Source organism: Temnothorax nylanderi, unplaced genomic scaffold (assembly GCF_030848795.1).
Source record: "Temnothorax nylanderi isolate EJ_2023f unplaced genomic scaffold, tnyl_v1.0 TNYL_tig0031_pilon, whole genome shotgun sequence".
In the NCBI taxonomy this organism is placed as follows: Eukaryota; Metazoa; Arthropoda; class Insecta; order Hymenoptera; family Formicidae; genus Temnothorax; species Temnothorax nylanderi.
Genome location: NW_027249093.1, coordinates 362,357 through 384,363, shown reverse-complemented (window position 1 = coordinate 384,363; position 22,007 = coordinate 362,357). Strand labels below are relative to the sequence as shown.

Below are 22,007 nucleotides of genomic sequence, written 5' to 3'. Positions count from 1 at the left end.
ATTGCTAAATATTGTGTCGTCAAAAAGATGTTTATTCACATAAGTTAGGTATATTAAACATATATACAATTTTTGGTACAAAGGTGTCGGTTGTTTCACTATATATACCTGCGAAATAAAATATTATATTTAAAATTATATGTAGGGGAGAGGGAGAAGGCAGAGAGAAAAGAAGGGGAAGATAGAAAGGATGGAGAGAGAAGCTCCCCATGCACTGGAGGGAGAGAGATGTGTTCATTGATGAAAGTTTTTAACCATAAAATAACTACGCTCAACGGTGCTTATCATGTTGTATCATTTATTAGGAAACAGACAATAGAAAGATAAAACCAACATAATAAATTTGTAAGTCTATATAACTGACAGAATAAACCACGCTAGGCCCAAATATTTATACAGTAAAATGGCGATTCTAAAATGTATTTTATCACAAAATTATTTCCTAAAACATCCCACGCCGCTTCGTATCTTTTTTATTCTGAAGACAAATAGCAATCACTTTATACAGTTTCATATAAAAGTTTGTTCAGGGTTAAAATTGTGTACCTCCCGCCCTATAATTAGAGTAACTTATATACGCTTTTCTTTCCCCTCACATTCACCTGCGAATCCTTTACGTTCATCGCGCGATTAATATATTTGTAATATATGGAATGGATACATTCTCAGATCTATAAAATTTAACGTTTCCGCTATTGATATCCCGAGTACTTGGCGAGGAGTTGACGCGCATCGTTCTGTATTCTTTCATCCTCTTCGCTCGTAACTGATAGATCGCAAATTTTCTCCAGCCACTGACAGGCCGGTTTATAGTTGCTCAGTGCTATGTAACATTTGCTCAGAAACAGCCAGTTCTCCAGATTTACTTTGACCGAAAAGTCCTCCGCCTTCTGGAAGCTATCAATCGCATCTTCGTACGAGGCACTTGGCGGCTCCGAAAATAAAGTCGCAGCAATCTGCACAAGCAAAAAAAAAATTAATTATAATACTCTGCAAGTCTGCTTCATTATGTGTAATTTCTTTGAGCTGCAGGGTTCTTTAGATAAAAAATTTACTTTCCCTCAAGTAAAAACATTTCCATATTATATATTTTGTGACTAAGATTGAAATTAAAATTCCATTAAAATAATTTACTTGAAATTGAAATATAATCTTATTATTTATTAATTTAAAGCAGCGGTCGGTTTTAATTGCAACTTTTGGCCTGATTTTCGTCTATTGTCCTTTGTTGCTCGCGTCTTAATTAAATGCTCCGTTTCTGGAGTCATCCGAGCTACGGTGAAACATGTTGTACCTTTCTCTCTAGCCAACTTAAGTTGGCCACCTCGTATTTGAATCTGCCGAGTAGATGATGCAGGTCAGCATCATTCGGACGCATCCCCAAGGCTTTCATTACGTGCTCTTTGAAACGGTAACCGTTCTTTATCTTCTCAGCTACCGGCAAAAAATCACCGTTTACGCCAACGAGTATGCCGCACCATTTGTGCAGATCTGCGTTTGGTACGTCGAGAAGCTTTTCACAGGCGTCAATTCCTGAAACGACAATTCGTCGCAATTGAGTGACTCTGTTAAACGCGCGACCAGCGATACCATCAGTTACACATAATTTCGGTTATATACCTGCACAAATAACGGCTTTTCTTACATTTGCGTCAGTGGTGCAATTTGAATATTTGTAACAACTTCTGGCATATCTCCATACTACGTCTACACTATCTGGATACGTGTCTACGAGATTTCGTAGTTCAAGATAATCATCCTCTTCGTGTCCACCCCGTTGGTGATGCGCATCGAGAGCGGAGAAGTTTAATCCAGGGCAGGTGGCTTCAGTTGTCCTGCATCACTAAGCGTATAATCTTTCCCGTTTATGTTTCGAGTTATAATTCCGGATAAGTATGATAGAGACAAAGCAAAATTTCATGCACATATAATTCTTTTGAAAAGAAGCCTGTGAATATTAAACTTGTGTGCGCAAATAGAAAAATCTTCGATTTAAAGTGCGGTCAATTTAATGTGCAATAATGCTGTACGTTTCGTTAAATCGAACTTGCAACCGCGATACGTATGAACGCCTAGATGTTAAACTGACCTGTTCTCGATGTCACTTATACCATTATCGCTGTCCGAACAGTCGAAAAATTCTTCGTCGCCAGCCGTCGAGAAATCCACGTCGGTATCATTGTCTGTTGTAGCGTACGTAGTATCGTTATCGCGTTTAGGATTAAGCTTCTTCTTCTTTCTCTGTTGATTTTGTTGTACTCTAAAAATAGAGATTATTTATCGTTAACTCAAATTAGACAAAGATATAAAGTATTCCTGGAAAATATTCATTCGAATTTTGTCAACTTGCTCTGACAATCACCTTGATAAAAAAAAAAGATACAAATATAAATTCGTACATGCCTTCTTCTCAAACTATTGATGTTAACAATAGTTGGACAACAGTGAAGGACTTGTAATGTCTAAATAAATTAGCATCTAATCAGTCATGATGACAGAATAAACTGCAATTTGGCCAACTTTACGAGCATCCTATACATCTTGAGCAAAGAGGAAGCATTCGCTGTACCTAAGTCTTTCTAATTCTGTTTGGAGTTCGGTGAGGCGACGATCAACTTCATCCAGATGAGCGTTCTTCCCGGCATGCTGCTGCTTCTCCAAGACCTTCTGATAAATAAAGATACTGGCCGCACTGATGACGCCGATAGTCGCACCGATCGCGGCGGCAATCAAATTGGTTTGCAGCTGGTTGCTCATCTTGTCCGAGGAGAGGCTCCAGTAGCCAGTATTCTAGAAATATAGAGACAAGCTGGAGTTACATCTGATGGCAAACAAAGAAAAAAAAAACGCTCTGAAATCAGTGTTGATGTACTCAATGTACATACCTTTTTTTTTTGCAAAATGTGACCTGGTGACGGTGCGAATTCAAACGACGTCTTTATCGAACGTCACGACCTTCCGCCCGGGCACGGTGTACCATGTTCCGATTGTGTTCTACAGCGACGGGGGCCACCGGGGTCTCGCTCGTGCCTTCCTCGAGAGGCGCCCGTCAACCGGTCCCCGACGAGGTCGTTTAATCCCAGTGATCCGTGTGTCGAGGGGAAACCGCCTCGATGACCACGTGCCACTTTTCCTCCTCCCGGCAACGGTGCAGGCGGAATGATAGCGCACGTACCTACGTGCGTATCGCGGCCGAAGGGCAATCGTGACAAACCGTTTCACGAGCGCGATATAATTCGTTACGTTGTTACATCATTATCTCTCTCTCTTCTCTCTCCTCCTTCCCCGAGAGGTCCGCCGGTGGCGTGTACGAACCTCCCCGTTCTCGTGATAGGTCCCTCGACGGTTTCGATTTAAATCCTTGGTCTGAATAATCCCTAGCTCTCCTCCGTCTTCCTCTCTTCTCGCCGCATGTCTCGCTTCTCCATGTGCGCCGATTTCTCGATCGGCGAGATCCAGGCGAGATCTAATTCAATCTTAATTTAACGCACACAAACGTCGGCCGGCGCGAACGTACATACGTGTTGCCGATATCGAGAATTGCTGCAAGTCATCCCCACGGCGCCGAGCGGGCCGCGTCGATAAGTTACCGCTATGATGGCCCGATTTCGCGCTCGGCGCGTATTCCTCCCCCCCGGTCGTCGTGGATGGGCGGGGGTGCGACCGGGCGTTGGAAATTTACCGGACGGAACGGCGACGTCCGAGAATTCAGAATTGCGGGTAGCGAGACGTGTCCCGGTTAACATCGATTTACACGGCGTTCCTTATTCGCGATGCATCCGTGGCGAAAAACCAAGCGACTTATTATTTTATACTCGTTATTTAAAATTATATATTATATTTAAAACATGTAAGATGTGATTTAAATATTAAGATGTATATGTAGGTATAATATTAAGATACATTACATTTGAGATTATTTAAAATTAATCTCAGTATATACCACAACTCAATATATAAACTTAGAAGACTTAGATAATTCTCTTGATTATTTTAAATTTAGATATAACTTAAATAATCCCATTGTAGGAGGCACTTAAAGGTTTTATATTAGGATTTCTATCAAAATTTTTTTTTCTCTAGTTATAAGTTATAGAATTAATTACAAGACATTAATTGCGATAACATAAGTAAAAAAAAAAAAAAAAGAAACTGAATATCGATCAAGCACGATCCGAAAGGGAGGTATATGTTTCTATCGTATATTTTATCATACAGTACCTTTCTCGTGTATATCTGTATTACGAACTTAGGCATTTACAGAGAAAGCTCTGTATAGAAGCAGTTATAAAATTCAACGTGCATAAAAAATATGAGGATCGATCTTCAGAGAAAAACTGTATACGCGGACAAGATTCCTTTCGAATTCATGTACATTAAGTATACAAGCATTTGCGGCAGGAACGAACCCTTTTTTCGAAACCGTCCTCCTCGCTATAAAGCCAATTCTTTTTACACTTTTTATACATTGTCTAACTAAGTAATATTTTAAATCTTGATTTATTCGCGCCGCAGATTCTCGAGTCTGGCCTGTAGATCCGCGTCGGCGTCCGGGAGATTGCCCCCGTCGCCATCGTTGCCCGCCGCGGCGGCGACCGCCGGCTGCTTAGAGCCGGCTACGCTCAGCGATCCGGACGCTTGTGGTAGCCCGGAGAGTTGATCCGTCAACTGCAGACCCAGCTCGTCCAACACTTGAGCGACCACAGCATCACTGGGAAAATAAAACGTCAATGTGTAGATGTTTTACAATTTTTACATATAATTTTTTGAATCAAAATTTGAAAATTCAATAATTATCTAGCGATTTACACGTAGAATTGATGTATACACGTAAAAAATGCTCGATACCTTTCTTCCTCGTCTCCCTCATCCTCCATCGCGTCGTCTATCGCGTCGTTCATGATTTCTTCCTTCATGTCCATTATCTCCGACTGCTTTTCGAATTCTTGTAATATTTTCTGTATTTGTGGTAGGTTTAATTGTCTATAAAGAAATCAGAAATTAAATTAATATTTCAGGACATGCTAAAATGAATTATTAATTAGACTTTGATTCCAACGAACGCAAGAAGATTGTATAAACAATGAAAACTATTGACACGCTAGTGTTGCACTTACTTGTTCATATTTTGCATCGCTTTGGTCACTCCTTTCATCGCCTGCGCCATCGTATTCTGAGAACGTAGGGTTTGTATCTTTAACGACACCGCTTGAATATTTGCCTTCATCAGCATAAACTTCTTCACGTAACGTCTCGTCCTGACCAGATCTTTAGCCATAATTTTCACGGCGTCCTAAAATCCATATAAAAGAGATCGCAAGATAGTATAAATAAATACGCAATTGGACAGAAAAGTCGTGGATTTACCATTTGCCCGTCTTTAGCGAGTTTCTTTATATCGACAATAATTTTCTTCTCCTGCTGCTCCATCCTCATTTTTTCCCGATCCAAATCCCGCATCGCCTTGTTCAATGCTCTTTGGTTCTTCCTGAGCATTTCCTCAGGCGTGATACGCTTGCCGAATAACCACTCCATGGTGCTAGAAAATCATAGCACGTCGTACGTTAAACAAATGTGACACAATACAAACTTACAACTGTGTCAAACAAACTTAATAACACAAGATACAGTACTTATTCGTTATACAGGCGCCACTTGTAAAATAAATATAAATATGTATGTATAACAGTAAATTTAGGTACCATTACTTCAATAAATAGATAACATTTTTTTTGTTTCCCTTGGATGAGGGGGAGTAAGGTACCTTCAGCTCCTCCTTAGAGCTACATGAACACAACGGAGTTAACAATTTAACAAGTAAATAGGTTAATGATTGCTGTACTTTCAAGTTTCAAGTAGAAAAACATATAAGTGGCGCTCGTATACAAGTTCCCAAAATACACATAAATACATGAATACAAAACGTTATCTCAAAAAACATACCTTGAAGACACCTCGTTACTTCGGATGTCGATATCTCTAATATTTACCCGTTATTCGGGCAGTGACGCATAAACGTCAGAGCCGTGGAACCTGCGACTTCACCAGATATTCCCGTTGATGCGTATCTCGTTCTACCTCGAGGAATTCACGCGGACCTCAGGCGGCACCGAGAATGCGCGAGAATGACATCACGAACGGCGTTATAGCGCTCTTTTGACAGATTACTGCAGATTACGTACAATACATAGAACACCGGCGACCAATAATCATGGATCAAGAAGTGACTGTCGTGACTGGATTGGATGTTTCCCGAGAGATTTAGGACTCTAGAGAGGTTATCGTCGCAGCGACAAACGTAAGGGCAAGGGGAAGATGCGCCATATTGCGCACGACCGTCGGTCCGCGAGATTTAATCGCAGCGTTACAAAATTAAAATAAATATATAATTATGGAGTTTATAATATCTATAAAATGCCTATAAAAATGTAATTGCAAGCATTTTGTAAAATATATTAGAGATATTAAACTACCAATCCACAGAACATTATCATCAGAAAAAAATAGAGGGAATAACGCGAATTTTAATATATTCATCTGCAGTCGTTTAAACAAACAATGCGATTACTGATACCAATTTGATGATATATACATGAAACAATATGTTTATGTAATGTTTAAAATATTTCTATTGCGTCCGATAAGAAAAGAGACAGCTCGATTCCAATAATTTCCCATGTTGAAAGATATGCAAAACACAACAATGTTTGTAATATGTATGTACAGGTTTGTGTATATGTAGGGGGATTATCCCATTTTAAAAAGCAAACCTAGATAACTTCGAAGAGTTTTGTAAAAGAATTTTTATTTTTCTACATACGATGTGATTTTCGAGATTTTTCTTACACGATAACTCTTCCATTGATTTTTTTCTAGAGTTATTTAGGTATGAGTTGTAAAACAGGGCACCCTGTATATTGCACAAACAGTAAATTTATTAGATATATCGTAAGCATATAAAACTTACATATATAACTTGCATCTTGTGTAAAAGCACGGTATATATGTAGATGATTTTATTTACGTAAATAAATTGACATTCGGAGAGAGAAAAATTAGGTTTCGTAAAATCATTTTCGCTACAACGAACTAGTTTTAATTGCTCTCTTCCTCTTTATTTTACAAGTATTCGCTTTCAATCCCACGCTTTCACACGAAGCTCCGGTTCGAGAATCGACCAGTTCGGCGAATGTTTCTCACTAGACAGCCAATTGAAGTCGTCGATGCAGTTCCAATTGTTAATCTTTGGATCGAGGCCGGCTAGATTAAAGTGACTCGTCTGATCTTCGTAAGACCAGTTGTAAGGTGCTACGCGTATCTTCGTACAATCCTCTATGATCGCCCTACTCGTGACGTGCAAATAAATGGTACAGTCCGTCGACGAGTGCAATCGCAGCTGTTGGCACGCGAATGCGAATACACAGTCACTGCAGTCGTGCGCGAAAACGGAGGACGTCACCGGTCCGACCAGTACAGTGCACTGCTTCAGGTTCACCATGTGCAGGGTGCTCGGCGTACCGTATATCCGTACGGTACAGCGAACCAAGTCGGAAAGTAGGATGTCGTTCTTATTTACATTCTCGGCGTCCAGTACCATTCGCTCGTTCACCTTGCCCAACAGCATGCAGGCGCTGTCCCCGTACTTGCTCGACAATTTATTCTTCTGCTTGGTCGAGCCGTTCACAATGCTCTCGGATATCTTGAGGTCCTTGAAGCCGTCCGTGATGTCGTGCCCCTTGTCGGTGGGCTTCTTCACGATTCGACGATTTTTAAAGCCGAACTTCTTCTTAGGCAGGAGCTTCAGCTCCAACTCGGAAGCCTGGTTCTCCAACGACTGCAGGTTCTCCTGCGCGCGTCTTATATCGTAAACTTTTAGAAACATTTTAGATTGCGATAAATAGTTCTTAAGCAGCTGGATCTCCTTGTTGGATTTCTCGAAGATCCCCGGCAGCGCCGAGGACGGGCTGCTGGGCGCGTCGTCCAGCATATCCTTGATCTTCTTGCAGGTGGAGTAAAACGTGTCTTTGAAGTAGCCGCTCTGCTCGGATTCCACGGCGAGCGACTGCCGTTCCTCCCTCCGCCTCTCGATAACATTCTTTCGCTCCCGATCCCTCTTCGTAAGACGATCCGACAAACTTTCCTCTATAAGCTCCGCGGGGTCCATTTTACGTACACAAGTGCTATTTCTTAGGATCGTTCACGCTGCTCTGAGTCTTGAACTCCTTGAAACTAACGTTCGGCCTTTCTTGGTTCATAAATTTCGCCGACTGCCCGTACGATGGTCTAAAAAGACTGCGCTGCTCCGACGAATACGGCGGGAGATGCTGAAACAATTCAATTGCAAATAAAGAAAAGATTTAAACCATTTTTTTTTTTTTTTTTTTTTTCATTAGACTTAGATCCCTCAAATAAAAATGTAACTATTGTGAGAAGTTCTGCGAAATTATTTTTATAACAAATATTGACTGGTTTTCTTTATTAAAAAAAATATTGTACAATTGATGAGAGGAAGAGTGCCATCGCCACCAACTTTTGTAAAAGAAAACGTATCTATTAGCGGCTTGGCGATTACATAACCATGATTACCTTCACAAGATCCGATTCGTTGGTCGAGGCAACTTTCAACAGAGCGTATCCCAATCCACCGCCGAGAACTATCGACGACACGTAGTACTTCAACGCCATGAAGATTTAATGCTCATCGCGCTCTCCCATCCAGGTCTTGTAATCAAACGTCCTCAGATTGTTGTTGCCAGACAGCTCTTCCCCGATAAGGTAGTAGCCCTCCAATATAATTGGAAAACGTTGGCGCATGTAATACCTGAAATCTAACACACATGGAATATTATTATACGTAAGACCGACCTGCTGATTCGAGATAATAGACAAGAGATAAGCGACTCGGGGAAGGTCGAGTCGTCCTTTGTGGCACCTATTCGCGGGGTTTTCCTTGCCGCCCTGGTGCAGAAAGATCTCGGTAATCAGTCACATTAACACGCCAGACGCTAAACAGGGAGTAATTGAGGAATCTTTTTCTCAGCCGTGTCAATCTCCCGCCGTTACTCCGTTCACGTCAGCCTCGCTCGTTTCATCTCGAAGGCGCGGATCGAGGATAAATTTTCGGCAAGGGGGACACGGGAAAAGTAACGTAACCCGTAAAGGTGGAGCAGCCCGGGTACGGCGAGGCTCTTGGTTCCTTACTTAGGCTAAGCGTAGCGATTCACCTTGCGATGTGTTGAGGCAACGCCAGAGTCCGTACGAGCCGAGGAACAGCGCGGTCTCGAATATGAGGAACGCCTTGATACCACGGCTGAGCGTTCGCGTGAAACCCGGCCCCGGCTGTTTCGTGATCATACTAAGGTGAAACGGGGGGATTTCCTAAAATGGAAATTCATCAATACTGCGGGATACGGAACTCGTAACGAAACATCGCGCAACACCGCGAGAGGTTGAGAGCGCGCCGCGAGGGGAGGGAAGGCACGAAGAGGGCGCTCCGCGCGGCAAGAAGCAAGAAGCTCGTGCCCTGTCGAGTGAACTCGGCCGATATTGGCCGATATTCCAGCAGCTAGTCACGTGTTAGTTGAAAAATATTCGAAATTTAGTTTTTAGATGACAATTGAAATCCTTTCAATTAATCGGATTTGCGATATATGCCGAGATTTTGTATAAATCTTGAAAAATAAAAAAAAAGTTGAAGTTTCCTCGTACGATAAGCCCTGTTCGGTTCAACGCGCTACTTCCTCTCCGAGGATAAGAAGCAGAACGTTCCAACACACATTACTTTACTTTGACCAATACTCTCGCGCCCATCGTGAAGGGATCAGCCGAGGCTTCCTCTCCCTGAAGCTCACGAAGACGACGGAGGATAATAGCCAGAGAGGTTTTAAGCTACGGCACTTTCTGCCACGGGTCCAGGGACTTTCCTCAGAGCGATGAAAGAGTCATTGCAGACTCCGCTGGTGGCTCCGCGGTGTTTCCCGAGGGAACTTCGATAGTGCTTCCTTCAGGAGGACGTATATATAGCGAAACGCGGCTCGACCAAGCGCTAGCGAGAAACTTGGAAAATGAGAAAAAATGTACTTAGGTGTGCAGCGACATACAGGTCAGTGTGACGGGTTGCCTAGTAGTATATTTCAAAATTTGTACTTGGGAAACAAAGTATTTGTTTTTTTTTTTTCAATTATGATATTCACCATTTTTACCTGACGAATTTCAATGACGTATAAAGGCAAATAAAGGTTTATATAAACATTATCGCTTCTTGTTTACATTTGTTATACATTTTATTGTTATACATTTTTATTGTGACACACTTTATTGTATTCCCAGGGTTTGACGATGCGAGGGACGCTGACCGTCGGTCGCAAACAAAGAATATCCCCTACAAATTTGTCACCCCCCGGATCATCCCCTCGATACCGACGACGCTCGGCGTCGCTGGGCGTCGCGACGCCGCGACGCGCATAGTCGCCATGGTCAGAGCGCAGAATCCGCTCGGAGGTCGTGGACGTCGGCTGCTGGACGGAACGGGACGGTCGGTCGGTCGACAGCAGCGGGGGAACACGAAACGATATCGCATCGCTAAATATAATACGAGGCACGCGGTTCCGCTAACCGTCCGCCACGGCACGGGAGGCCGCATGACGGCGACGGCGACGGCTTCGCGGTAGTAGTCACTAGCAGTCACTAGTCAGTGGTAGTCGCCGTTTGAGACCGTCGACGTCGACGCTTTTGTCGGCGTTCGTAATCGCGAAAGTTACCGTGTATCTCACGTCTTCGACGACCGACCGTGGAAAGCGTGAGTGGCGAGCCTTTCCCAGGCAGGTGCGTCCGCGAACGAGGAACTCTTCGAGGGGCTTGTGATATTTCTGACCGGAGCTTCTTTGACCGGATCGATCGTCGCCAAAAGCCGTAGGTGAGAATCTCTTAAAATCACACCTTGACACGAGAAATTTATGTACGTTTAAAGAAAACTAAGAATTACACGTTATAAAACTGTAAGGAAATGTTCTTTAATAAACCTCAGTTTCGAGAAAAATTAAATTCAAGACTTTCAGAGATCGATTCTCTTTAATATTTAATAATTAGTAAACATTTTTAACAGCTTTTTATTTAGATTCAGTTTGTGATTATTTAATTAATATAAAATATAAATTTTTTTTAGACGTCAAATCAATTTAATCAAGAGATTATTTTTTTTTTTATTCACTTGTTAGACTTTTCACGTTTTCTCTTTCCTTTGTAGCACAAGTTTTGTTTCCATTGTTATCAGCTACAATATCTCTGCATAGTTCCTTAAATTATAAAAAAGACCGTGCACGACCACAAGAAGTCTTAAAAATACCCATTGATCCATTGTAACTGCGACGTATTTCAAACCGAGGCAATGTAAATTCTACGATTGTTCACTGTTGACTCAAAGTCGTTTGCTCGTGTTGTGTCTCTGTTTTCAATGCCAGCCTCATAGCTGCAAATATATGTGTCGCTTATTATCGTTTCGCTGAATGGAGCTAATCAGTATAGAGTAGAAGAGATTTCGAATGCCATAATTAGCAGTATTTTTTTAGATGCACATTTGCCTTTTACAAACCTTTACAAAAGACTTACGGAAAATATCAAAATCATTAAAACTTATTAAAAGATTAAGAATTGTTATTACGCAATAATTAATGATTAAAATCGTTAAAAGTAAAAACCATTCGGTCCATTTTTACACGAAGCAGAGAGGAAGAGAATTGAAAGACTAAAAGCACGAAGGTAGATTTTAAAGACATGGAATTTTTGCCTTGAGAATGTCAATATTACGTTTGATGTAATGCACATGATGTAATGACAGCCGGCTTCTACGATTATTGATCGGCGAACATCGCAGGTATATTGTGCCCGGGCGGTAACATTCTGCGCGAAACGATAGATACGCAATAATGAAAAATGTCCCGATACACACCCACTCACCCTTCCTGTACATTCTTCCTAATGTGCCAATACACAGGCGCAATATGTGCATCCGTCCGGACAATATTTATATATTAAAAAAGTCGAACTTTTTAAATCACTTTAGTAAGAAGAAATACAAATATACTTTATGTGCAGAAGAAAAAAGGAATTTTTTTGTCTACTGTTATTTTATAAAATCATAATTTAAACTTTATTTTGGACGGCATGTAATTTGGGACACTACATTTATATTTAAAGTAAAAGAAAACTGTTTTAATTTTCCGTTCAATAATTTGTTAAGTTCTGAGTGTCCAGGAGACATGGACTTATTGATGTTTTGTTTCAGAAAAAAGTTATATGGAAAAGATATATGTATAATATGTAACGTCCGTGTGTATGTGACAGAGATGAGTATCCAGAAGCCCGAAGATCGATTGCTATCGGTTGTCATATCAACCGAACTTCCACCGTCTCCGAATTCTCGACAGCTGTTTATAAATCAAGATCAACAGGTGCGTTCTTCACTGTAATTGTGTAATTCAATCTTTATCTGATCGTGGTTTGTTATAAATTACAACCCTTTTAGTTTAGCAAATTTCTTTGACACATTTTTTGAAAGATATAATGACAATGTAGTATATTTATGTATATATTTAAAAAGCTGCAACAATACAACACAATATTCCACAATTATATCGAAGAAAAACAAATAGTGCTTTCCTTACACGAGACTCGTTCTGAGAACTTTGTCTCATGCGTTTAATAGGATGAAGAAGCGTCCGATTGTCCCCTATTAACACCAAGTCCACCACCTACCCAAACCGACGGGACTCTCCAGACGCCGATATTCAATGCTCTGGAAGGAGCTCCATTAGAGATGATACCCACGCGGACGCTTGAGAATATTAATACGGAGGACGGATTCAACTTCATGAACATAGTGAATAGTTCAAGTAAACCTTTAAACGATGGTGCGTACTCCTACCTATTCCAATGTACAATGGAGCACACAATTAAGCACGCATATATATACATCTTCGATATATACTTTGCTTTCAATACATGACGTTATTTGGTCTGCTTTATTCCTCTTTCTTTTCATTATTGGATTATGGATTCATTATGGATTATGAATGATTTCGCGTTTAATTTATAGTAATAAAATAGATTTTTACGATAATATAAAAGAAAGAGGAAGAAAGGAGAAAAAATATACGAATTAGCGTCAATTTGGAGGAATCTTTTCTTTAAATATAAAATGTTCGTTAAGTGGCTCACGTTCTTGAGCTGAAGTGCTTACGTAATCTGCTGCTATGTAACGTCGACGCTCGTTTTGATAGGATCCAGTTTCAATTTAAGTGATAATCCATTCAGCATTCCTACACGCAAACTAGTTTTTTATCTTCCTACGTTTGTGGTTAAAATCGTCCAAGTTAAAAGAACAACCATTTTTGGTTGCGTAAAATTATTTTAAGATTTATTTTAAAGGATCTCTATTATAAAAGTATAGAAGCATGACTATTCAAACACACAGTTTAATCATATAATTAGTTCGAATCTGATCTTGGTCTTTTTTAATCATTTTCGCAATACAACAAATAAGTTTGCTTCGAACGTCTTAATAGCTGTTCTATAAATGGTTCATTTCACGCGTCGTGTTTCAGAACCGAGTTCACGTGATCCCATGGTGGAATCTACTAGCAGCGGTAGCAGCAGTGACACAAATGAACCCGTTTGCGCACAATTGTTGACACAATTGAATACTGCCTATCAACATCTCGCACCAGACGCTCAAGCTTTAGTAAGTATCGCAAGTGGGACTCTGTGTTCTTTCGAATTTTTTCGGGACCATGTATAAAACAGAATCGATATGAAGATAATTTAACAGCATTCTAATTCGAGGGTTTTGAATATCTTAAAATCAATTTTTAGATGCCAGTGAGCCGTTCAAAATTATTAAAAATTAAATTATTATTTACGTCTGTGCATAAAATCGAGAATTAAAACATTCAAAGCTTTTGAGACTTTCGATGTGTTCGTGACTTTTTTCGAGGTATCTCTTAGTTCTGGAGTATTAGAAACGACTCAAAATTTTCTTTATATGTATAAATATACATATTTCAAGTGATTTAACGCACCTTGTGCTTATCACTATATTTGTACATGCATATGTGCCTATTGTGCTTAATGTATTGTATGTCTATCATTATAAGATTCATAAATTCCGTCTGTCTTTCACGAAAGCGAAGAGAATCTATGCTGTTTCATACATTACATTATATGTTTACATTTGCTTGTCATAGATAAAGGATATTTTGTCGAATGTATTACTATAAAGATTACCGCTTATGATCGCATTCACGAAATCGTGATCGTACTCACGTACTCACGTAATCTATACTTTCTGACGTCCAACTAAGTCATTAATCGATTTGCTCAACGATTTGTCATCTCAGTTGCTTGTATGCATAGAAAAAAAACCCCGTACAACTAGGGTGACCATGCGGAATTAAACAAAAATTAGGGAAGGCCGTATATGCGATAGAGAGAACTAAAACGTTAACTTTTATTACACTTTTACTTTTCAATAAAATTGGATAAAAAAGATAGATACTACTTACGTATATATAAGCTATAAATTTTTTATATTTAAATTAATTTAATTTTTATTAATTCTTTAATTGCGGATTTTGAATATAAAATATTAGGCTGAACCTAAAGAAACCTGCGAAAAACGTCCGAGGACTCCTTGTGAAAGAGGATCTGTCTTCGGGAACGGGAATACCTGGTTCCCGGATCTGGTCACGCTAGAATTGACATTGTGTTATTGTGTCATCGGGGGTTTAAAAGAGATGCAGGTATTGTATACCTCGTGAATGTTCCCTTCGATTTACGTGGCTTGGCTGTCCCACATTTGAAATGAATCTGAAAGGGATAGGATTACACAATGATCTCACGTTGACTAATCCATTGCTTGCCGCTTCCTAACAATCATCATACATATTTATGCTTGTAACTGTTTAGTTTTACAACCAGGAGAACGGTGGGAAGCCACCGCTCGTTGGGATTCAATTGGTGGTGCCAAAACCGCCTAAAGATTATCGCTTTATGAAGTGGAACTGGCCGTTGATACGGAAGACATGCTACTGGTCATTGATGTCGATCTTAACTGGATGCGCCGCTCTCGTTATCGGCATTATCGCCACAATGCCTAAGAAGTATGTGTACACACGTTATGCATATTTACGTACATGAATAAGAGAAATGATAAAGATCGAGGAATGCGATTGCGATTCCTGAATGAAGGGAATTCCCGATAATTTCAGTATAAGGTGATTACGAATTTGCTAGATAGCAAAGATAGTTGAGGTATTTTTCTAACAATTGCGAGTATTTTGCATTAAAACGCATTTTGTCACATTATATAATTATATAATAAATTTATGTACAATAAAAAACTCAATTTCAATTTCTTTTTCTTAAACATTACGAGTAAAATAATATTTTACTTAATTCAAATTTATAATACATAATATATATAATATATTTTTCGTATAGTAATACAAAAACGCGCATATGAATACAAAGATAAACATTTTATCAAAAGATTATATAACGTTTTAGTAAGTATAGATGATTTTTAAAACAAATTGTATGTGTGATTTTACTTGAATTATTTGCACGTTAGATGCGACCCGCCGGTGGAATGGTGGCAAGGCAGCACCTTCTACGAAATATTCCCGGCGTCCTTCCAGGACTCGACGAAGGGTGCCGACGGGATCGGCGATCTGCGAGGGATAATCATACGGCTGGACTACTTGAAGGAACTCGGAGTGCAGGCCGTCAGATTGAACTCGATATTCCCGGCGTCACATTACCCGGAATATTACTCGAACATTAGTAACATGACGGACGTGAACAATGAGTTGGGCACGCTGGAGGACTTTGCCGTTCTCGTGCGCGAGATTCACAGGCGAAACATGAGCCTAGTCCTCGATTTACCTCTGTACCCGTTCATGAAGCGCTCGAGCGAAGCGAAGACAAACCAGACTGAACGTGCGCTTCGAGAGAAACGTGATCTCACGAGCAACGCGATAATTCCCGACGTACTGCCGTCCGCGCCGTCCACGTCGGTCGAAGGTATCCGCGACGTTCTGTCGTCGCCGCTGCAAAAAGTGAAGAGACAAACGACTCGTCAACAAGAGCATCCCGTCAGCGAGGCCGTCAGGATCTGGCAGGAGCGAGGGGTGGACGGCTTCTATCTAAAGGGACTGGAGCATTACGTCGACGAGGACACGTTTGCGAGCGATCTCAGATACTGGAGGTCTCTTGTACGCCCGGGCGGTATCTTCATCTGTCACGTGGGCGCCCTGGATGCCGCTACCTCCGACGCCGTGAGGAACTCTATTCTGTCCAGGATAGATCTGATCGACGTGACCCTTCGTCTGACGAACGGCACAAGGGACATCAAGGCGCAGATCGAGAGCATCACGAGGGGTGTGATGTTCGACAAGGCCGCCTACCCGTGGATCCACTGGTCCGTAGGCGGCGTGGACACCAACAGAGTGGCCTCCACTATGACCGTGAAGAACGCTAGCGTGGCTGCTTCTCTTCTCGGTATGATGCTACCTGGGACAGCTAGTATATTTTACGGAGATGAGGTATGAACTTCAAAAAATATGCAATTATTATCTCTTATCTGTGCGTTTTAATCATTTTTTAATTATTAATAGCGATTTGACGTTTCAGTAAATATCTCTCTTTTCGGGATAAATGAAAAAGCAATTCAATCCGAGGAAGAGCTATTTGTTAATCGGATTTTTATTCGCTCAGATAGGTATCGAAGATTGTGAGTGTCGGGATCATAAGGATTTGGCACACGTGCACAATTTGGTTCCTATGTATTGGGAGAAGGATGACGGCCCCGATAGCAGTTTCTCGCCTTCAGGAGTTACCGCTTGGCTACCAGAGGCTGGGAAACCTATGGAGACCAGTTTGAAGAACACTGTTACAAAAATGGCGAAGCTAAGGATGGAAGCGACACCGATTTACGTCAAAGCGGTGTTAAGAGAGAACCAATCTACTGCGAACTGTGATGTTAGGTAAAGTCTCTTTGATTTGCTCGAGTTTCCGGACTTGTAATTTTCCTTAGGATAATAGAAGTAAACGTCTTCAACAGTGATTTAATTTAATATCCTTTTAAAAACTCGAGAAATTAATATTATTTTTTCATTTTGCATGCGACTATAATATATTTCTGTCTTGAAATGGATTAAATTGCATTTTATATTTTAAATTTTCGACAAATGTATAACGACTTTGCGAAATGTGACGAAATGTAATAATATGATTTAATATTATTCTGTTTAGGTATGTAGAAGATGAAATGATCGTGATTGAGCGGTGGTACCCACGAAGAAATTCTTATGTATTTGTGGCCAATTTTGGCAATGAAACGCGCATAAAGGATCTGTCATCCCTTTATTATGGTGGTCACGTTGTAGTTGGACCAAGTTACAGAATGAATCGAAATGTGTACTTCAAAGAACTTACCGTCCCCCCCGGAGAAGCGTTTGTTATAAAATTAGATAAGTGAGAGACAGCCTTTTTATTAAACCTTATATAAGTTCACTTGTTGTCAGATTATATTTTTATTTATACTTTTGTCATATGAAACGATCATCAGTCATTTAAACACCATCAGAAGTTGGATGGGTACCTTACAACGAAATAAAATTTTATAAAATGTTACTTTACGAAATTTCAGGGATAAAATAATTCTTCAATTATAAACGATCGAAGATAATTTTTTGCGAGTTCATGGTTTAGGGGTACAAATAAATAGAAAATTATTTTATTTTTATTTAGTTTTTGATTAATTGAGATGAGGGAGAAAAAAGAGACAGAAGAAGAAGAATGGTGTGTGTGTGTGTGTGTGTGTGTGTGTGTGTGTGTGTGTTGTCGAAAATTAAGGAATCAAAAAAGATGGCGTCCAATAAATTTTTCGGTTAATACAAATAATATGTATCTCGCAGTATTAAAAATGATTAGTATCATAACTTATCTATCATACAAAAGATTGGATCTTTACAACGAATTTTAATGCATATCGATCACGTTATGTCGATAAAACCAATCTAATGCGGTTGTATTTAGATTGCAATTTTACAACACGCATCTATTATCATATTTGTTCTGGCCCCTAAAATTATCGCAGAGGCAAGAAGCTTTACGTTTTTATTTTATACTTCTTTTGATAATAGAATTAAAAATTCATCATTATTGCGACGATCAAAATACAGCGTGTAAAATCTCTTCGTAATATATAAAAATGCTAATTCAAAAATATTTTGTACGATATGACAATGATAATAATCGGTTTGGCTACTTATACAATATTGTTTAATTATATATGTCGTTGGCATCGAATCATACAATTTACTCGTACAATTATATACGATTTTTTTTATAATTATATATATTAGGAATATAGAAATGTATTGTATGTATTATTGACTGTGTGAATGCAAGAGATTTATGTTAATAAAATTATCTCTATGTATTTACACAGACAAATAAAAAAATTCTGAATATATTGCTATATCTTTATTGTATAATAAATAACGAATTACAACAAACTTCAAATTAATAATGTAATGACATTTATTTGCTCGAAGAAAATCAATTAAAATTGGGTTTTTAATTGTTTTATTTCTCTGTATAAAATTATGTGTATAAAATTTCATTTTTACACTTTATTTCAAACTAATGTATTTTGTTCTGTATATCACGAGTCTAAAAAAAAAATCTTATAATTTAAAAAAAAAAACGTAAAAAATGCAACAGGCGAACACAACGTGAAATACAAGAGAAATTAACAGAAAATTTTTGTTAATGTAAAATGTATACTGTATACTAATAGATTATATAATAAGCTCATCGTTGAACGCGATTGCGTAGAATATCACTTTGGCACATAATCGTATTGAAAATTGTGATTATCTGGATGGCGACCTATCCTTTTTATAGAAATTCTGTAAAAGAATCACAATAACTTGTTAATAAACAGTTTGTAAGAATAATTTAAACATTTAATAAATAATTACCACTAAAAAATAAATAAAATATTAAACTACAAACACTTTAATGTTTCATTACAATTATTATGTAACATAATAATTATTAATTGCAATTCTATCATTAAGCTGAATTTATTGCTTACTTTTTCAGCTATATCAATAAGATGCTCGGCCATCGCAGTACCAGTCTGCTGTACCATATTATAAAAATGTCCTTTCCTTTGTAAAAGGATATATGGATGGTCAAATTCCTAAAATCAACGTTTATTATTTTGTAAAATGCTTTTATTGGAGGAGAGATTCCGAAAATTAAAAATTGCTGAGCGTCAAAATTATCGGAATCGTGTTTCTTTTTTTTTTTTTAATTGTTCAGCTTTCGACTTGTACTTACCACAAGGTTTCCAGCGTCCATCACGAATATTCTATCGCTGTCCATAATGGTGTTCAATCTGTGAGCTATGGTGAACACGGTACAATTTATAAATTTCGTCTTAACCGTTTTTTGTATAAGGGAATCCGTGTAGGGATCGATGTTGGCAGTTGCCTCATCCAGCACCATAATCCGATTGTTCTTGATAATAGCGCGCGCGAGGCACAACAGCTGTTTCTGGCCGACGCTGAAGTTCGACCCCTCGTCGGACACCCTCGTGTTCAGTCCGGCGGCCATCTCGGAGATGGTCTCCTTCAGCTCGACGTCCTGGAGCGCCTGCCACAGCGCGGCGTCGGAATACTGATCGAAGGGATCGAGATTCCGTCGGAGACTTCCGGTGAACAGGAACGGCTCCTGAGGGATAATACTGATCTTCGAGCGGAAGTCGTGCAGGGCGATCGCGCCGGTGGACACGCCGTCTATGAAGATCTCACCCTCCACGCAGGCCAGGCGGAAGAGCGCGTTGATCAGGGACGACTTGCCCGCGCCGGTTCTACCGACGATACCGATCTTCTCTTCCGGCATGATGGCGAAGTTGATGTTCCGGAGGATGTAGGCGCCTCGACGATTGTACTTCAAGCTCACATCCCTGAATTCAACGAGACCCTTCGTCGGCCAATCGTCCGGCGGCTTGGTCTCCGGCTTGCCGTCGATCATCGGCTCCTCTTCCAAACGGCTGTACTCGAGTATTCTCTCTATGGAGGTCAGCTGGCTCTCCAGCTCGGCCGTTTGTCTAATTCCCCACTGCAGCATGTTCGTCAGCGCCATGATTTGCGTGATTACCAGACCGATGTTACCAACGACAGCCAGACCGTCGACGACCGTGAAGGCTATGATTATCGCCCCGATGTAAAGCTGGCAGATGACGTCGATGTAGAAGCCGAAGGCTCGAGAGGTGGACAGGAAGAGGAAGCAAGCGGACGAGTGGACATCCTGATGACTGCACAAGTCCGTCATCAGCATCTCCTCGGCGTTAAACGCTCTGATTGTCGTCAGACCTTGCAAAGACGCTCCGAGGTGGTCGAAGATCGGCGAACGTGCTGAACAAATTGTTATCGCATTACTTATTTTAATTCCTGTTTCGCAGAAACGAAATCTAATTTCGACGAAAAGAACTTTGAAATAAATTCGTCTGGACATATGTAAACGAAGCAGATTCGGAGATCAAAAGTAATGATTTCTCGTTGGCTACTAATATCGCCTTTTATAAGTATATCGCATAGATAGATCACTTACTCGTCCCTTCGAGGCGTTTGATGCTGCGAGCGGTGCAGATGTATATCATACGGAAATAAGTAAAAATGCAAGCGCAAAGCACAGTGGGGATCGCCAGCCATGGGTTGACCGCTATGATCATAACCGCCACCGTGATCGAGATGAGTCCGATCACTATGATGTCGAATACGCACATCGACAATAATAAGTCGACGATATTGATATCTCTAGCAAACCTAATAGTGGGAAATATTTTTCTTCTTTAGATAAAGCTATCAAAAGTTGGAAAAAAAAGAAAGAAAATAAAATTCGTTTTTTAGACAAATCAGTGAACAATATTTCTGCATGAAATTATACGACGAGACTGTAATTCTTGCAATTTTTATCCAAACCATTTTTCAACTTTCTTTTTGAAAAAGTGGGATTCATAATTTTACTTTACAGCAGAATTTAATGAGAAAAATTGCACTTGTCAATATGATACTTTACAAATAATCTCGCGTTCAATTATTGTGCCCTTCTGCACTTGCCTGTTTAATATACGGCCAGCTGGATTAGTACTGTAAAAGTACATGGTTGCGCGCAATATGCTGTGAAACATAGCGGAGTGCAGATTCACCGAGGACCACATGCACACGCTGAAGTACACGAACGTTTGGAATTTCCACAGCAGTATGATGGACACTATCATAGCGCTGTACAGGTAGATCATGGAATCGCGGGGTAGCGGACCCTCCCATTGAAATTCCAGGGTGGCGTTGTCCATCTTGTGCCACGAGCTCGACTCGACGTTCACCCAGAACGCGACGAAGTAGTCGCTACCACCGGATATCACCTGATTCGCCAAGAAGATCAGCATCATCAGCGCGATCAAGACGGGCCTCTTGCTCGCCTTGAAGTAAGCGAAGAACATTCCGCGAGATATGCTACCCTTCGCCATCGTCTCCTGCGTCTCAATCGGCGGGACGTCCCCGTTGTCCCTCGTCTCGCCCTTCATCGAAATTCGACGCTGAATCTCGGATTGCCTTCTCTCGGCCTCTTTGCATTTCGTATCAGCCGCCTTCACCAGCTTCATAAAGTCAAGGCCGAGCTCTTGCAACTGATCGAACGTACCCTTCTGCTCGATACTACCGTCGTTCATCACGATAATCTGATCGGCGAGTTGCAGATACTGCAGCTGATGCGTCACCAGAATCCTCGTTTTCCCCTGATCGGCAATTGTTGAATGAAATAATTAAAATTTGGAATCAAGAAGCTATACCTGAGAAAATCATCTTAAATTGAAACAAATTTCTACCAAAATTTTTTCTTGTCAATCACAAATATGAATATTTTGCTGCACCCTG

General features: G+C 40.2%; 5 protein-coding genes across 9 annotated transcripts in view; 1 reads left to right on the top strand and 4 right to left on the bottom strand.

Annotated features, from left to right (window-relative positions):
* Positions 1–278: 278 nt before the first annotated feature.
* On the bottom strand, positions 279–3,578 carry LOC139770595 (regulator of microtubule dynamics protein 1). Its single transcript, XM_071702645.1, has 7 exons — positions 2,992–3,578; positions 2,886–2,949; positions 2,570–2,790; positions 2,090–2,260; positions 1,621–1,835; positions 1,295–1,533; positions 279–956 (listed from the first exon to the last, which is right to left on the bottom strand). The coding sequence occupies exons 3-7, from the start codon at positions 2,755–2,757 to the stop codon at positions 693–695; spliced, it is 1,077 nt and encodes a 358-aa protein (XP_071558746.1). The 5' UTR covers positions 2,758–2,790; positions 2,886–2,949; positions 2,992–3,578; the 3' UTR covers positions 279–692.
* A 610-nt stretch (positions 3,579–4,188) lies between these two features.
* Vps2 (vacuolar protein sorting 2) lies at positions 4,189–6,299 on the bottom strand. Its single transcript, XM_071702650.1, has 5 exons — positions 5,944–6,299; positions 5,368–5,539; positions 5,118–5,293; positions 4,849–4,983; positions 4,189–4,711 (listed from the first exon to the last, which is right to left on the bottom strand). Exons 2-5 carry the CDS (start codon positions 5,533–5,535, stop codon positions 4,501–4,503), a joined length of 690 nt encoding a protein of 229 aa, XP_071558751.1. The 5' UTR covers positions 5,536–5,539; positions 5,944–6,299; the 3' UTR covers positions 4,189–4,500.
* Positions 6,300–6,915: 616 nt separating this feature from the next.
* On the bottom strand, positions 6,916–9,484 carry Tbcc (Tubulin-binding cofactor C). Of its 2 annotated transcripts, none has more exons than XM_071702646.1 (3): positions 9,225–9,484; positions 8,587–8,828; positions 6,916–8,324 (listed from the first exon to the last, which is right to left on the bottom strand). In XM_071702646.1, exon 3 carries the CDS (start codon positions 8,162–8,164, stop codon positions 7,136–7,138), a length of 1,029 nt encoding a protein of 342 aa, XP_071558747.1. In that variant the 5' UTR covers positions 8,165–8,324; positions 8,587–8,828; positions 9,225–9,484; the 3' UTR covers positions 6,916–7,135. The 2 variants fall into 2 exon arrangements, with proteins under 2 accessions (XP_071558747.1, XP_071558748.1); XM_071702647.1 differs by having other exon boundaries at positions 8,587–8,821.
* A 704-nt stretch (positions 9,485–10,188) lies between these two features.
* LOC139770586 (alpha-amylase 3) lies at positions 10,189–18,530 on the top strand. Of its 3 annotated transcripts, none has more exons than XM_071702630.1 (8): positions 10,189–10,915; positions 12,343–12,449; positions 12,704–12,908; positions 13,602–13,738; positions 14,974–15,155; positions 15,626–16,598; positions 16,771–17,039; positions 17,308–18,530. In XM_071702630.1, the coding sequence occupies exons 2-8, from the start codon at positions 12,345–12,347 to the stop codon at positions 17,531–17,533; spliced, it is 2,097 nt and encodes a 698-aa protein (XP_071558731.1). In that variant the 5' UTR covers positions 10,189–10,915; positions 12,343–12,344; the 3' UTR covers positions 17,534–18,530. The 3 variants fall into 3 exon arrangements, with proteins under 3 accessions (XP_071558731.1, XP_071558730.1, XP_071558729.1); XM_071702629.1 differs by having other exon boundaries at positions 12,284–12,449; positions 14,962–15,155; XM_071702628.1 differs by having other exon boundaries at positions 10,190–10,915; positions 14,962–15,155.
* The window catches only part of LOC139770584 (probable multidrug resistance-associated protein lethal(2)03659), a 26,166-nt gene continuing 22,687 nt past the window's right edge, over positions 18,529–22,007 (bottom strand). For both annotated transcript variants that reach the window (XM_071702624.1, XM_071702623.1), the window contains 5 exons: positions 21,192–21,868; positions 20,683–20,897; positions 19,408–20,486; positions 19,160–19,267; positions 18,529–18,971 (listed from right to left, as the gene is read on the bottom strand). In XM_071702624.1, coding sequence (XP_071558725.1) covers positions 18,936–18,971; positions 19,160–19,267; positions 19,408–20,486; positions 20,683–20,897; positions 21,192–21,868 — 2,115 coding nt within the window. In that variant the 3' untranslated portion in view covers positions 18,529–18,935. The remainder of the gene's footprint in view (positions 18,972–19,159; positions 19,268–19,407; positions 20,487–20,682; positions 20,898–21,191; positions 21,869–22,007) is intronic.

What these genes read in the sequence shown, in the direction of transcription:
- LOC139770595 (XM_071702645.1), bottom strand. Translation starts at nt 2,757, where the DNA reads ATGAGCAACCAGCTGCAAACCAATTTGATTGCCGCCGCGATCGGTGCG. An exon ending in ACAGAATTAGAAAGACTTAG is followed by an intron (nt 2,261 to 2,569) that starts GTACAGCGAATG and finishes CTCTATTTTTAG; the next exon opens with AGTACAACAAAATCAACAGA. An exon ending in ATAAGTGACATCGAGAACAG is followed by an intron (nt 1,836 to 2,089) that starts GTCAGTTTAACA and finishes TTAGTGATGCAG; the next exon opens with GACAACTGAAGCCACCTGCC.
- Vps2 (XM_071702650.1), bottom strand. Translation starts at nt 5,535, where the DNA reads ATGGAGTGGTTATTCGGCAAGCGTATCACGCCTGAGGAAATGCTCAGG. An exon ending in TCGCTAAAGACGGGCAAATG is followed by an intron (nt 5,294 to 5,367) that starts GTAAATCCACGA and finishes TATGGATTTTAG; the next exon opens with GACGCCGTGAAAATTATGGC. An exon ending in GAGGGAGACGAGGAAGAAAG is followed by an intron (nt 4,712 to 4,848) that starts GTATCGAGCATT and finishes TTATTTTCCCAG; the next exon opens with TGATGCTGTGGTCGCTCAAG.
- Tbcc (XM_071702646.1), bottom strand. Translation starts at nt 8,164, where the DNA reads ATGGACCCCGCGGAGCTTATAGAGGAAAGTTTGTCGGATCGTCTTACG.
- LOC139770586 (XM_071702629.1), top strand. Translation starts at nt 12,345, where the DNA reads ATGAGTATCCAGAAGCCCGAAGATCGATTGCTATCGGTTGTCATATCA. An exon ending in CACCAGACGCTCAAGCTTTA is followed by an intron (nt 13,739 to 14,961) that starts GTAAGTATCGCA and finishes GTAACTGTTTAG; the next exon opens with TTTTACAACCAGGAGAACGG. An exon ending in ACTGCGAACTGTGATGTTAG is followed by an intron (nt 17,040 to 17,307) that starts GTAAAGTCTCTT and finishes TATTCTGTTTAG; the next exon opens with GTATGTAGAAGATGAAATGA.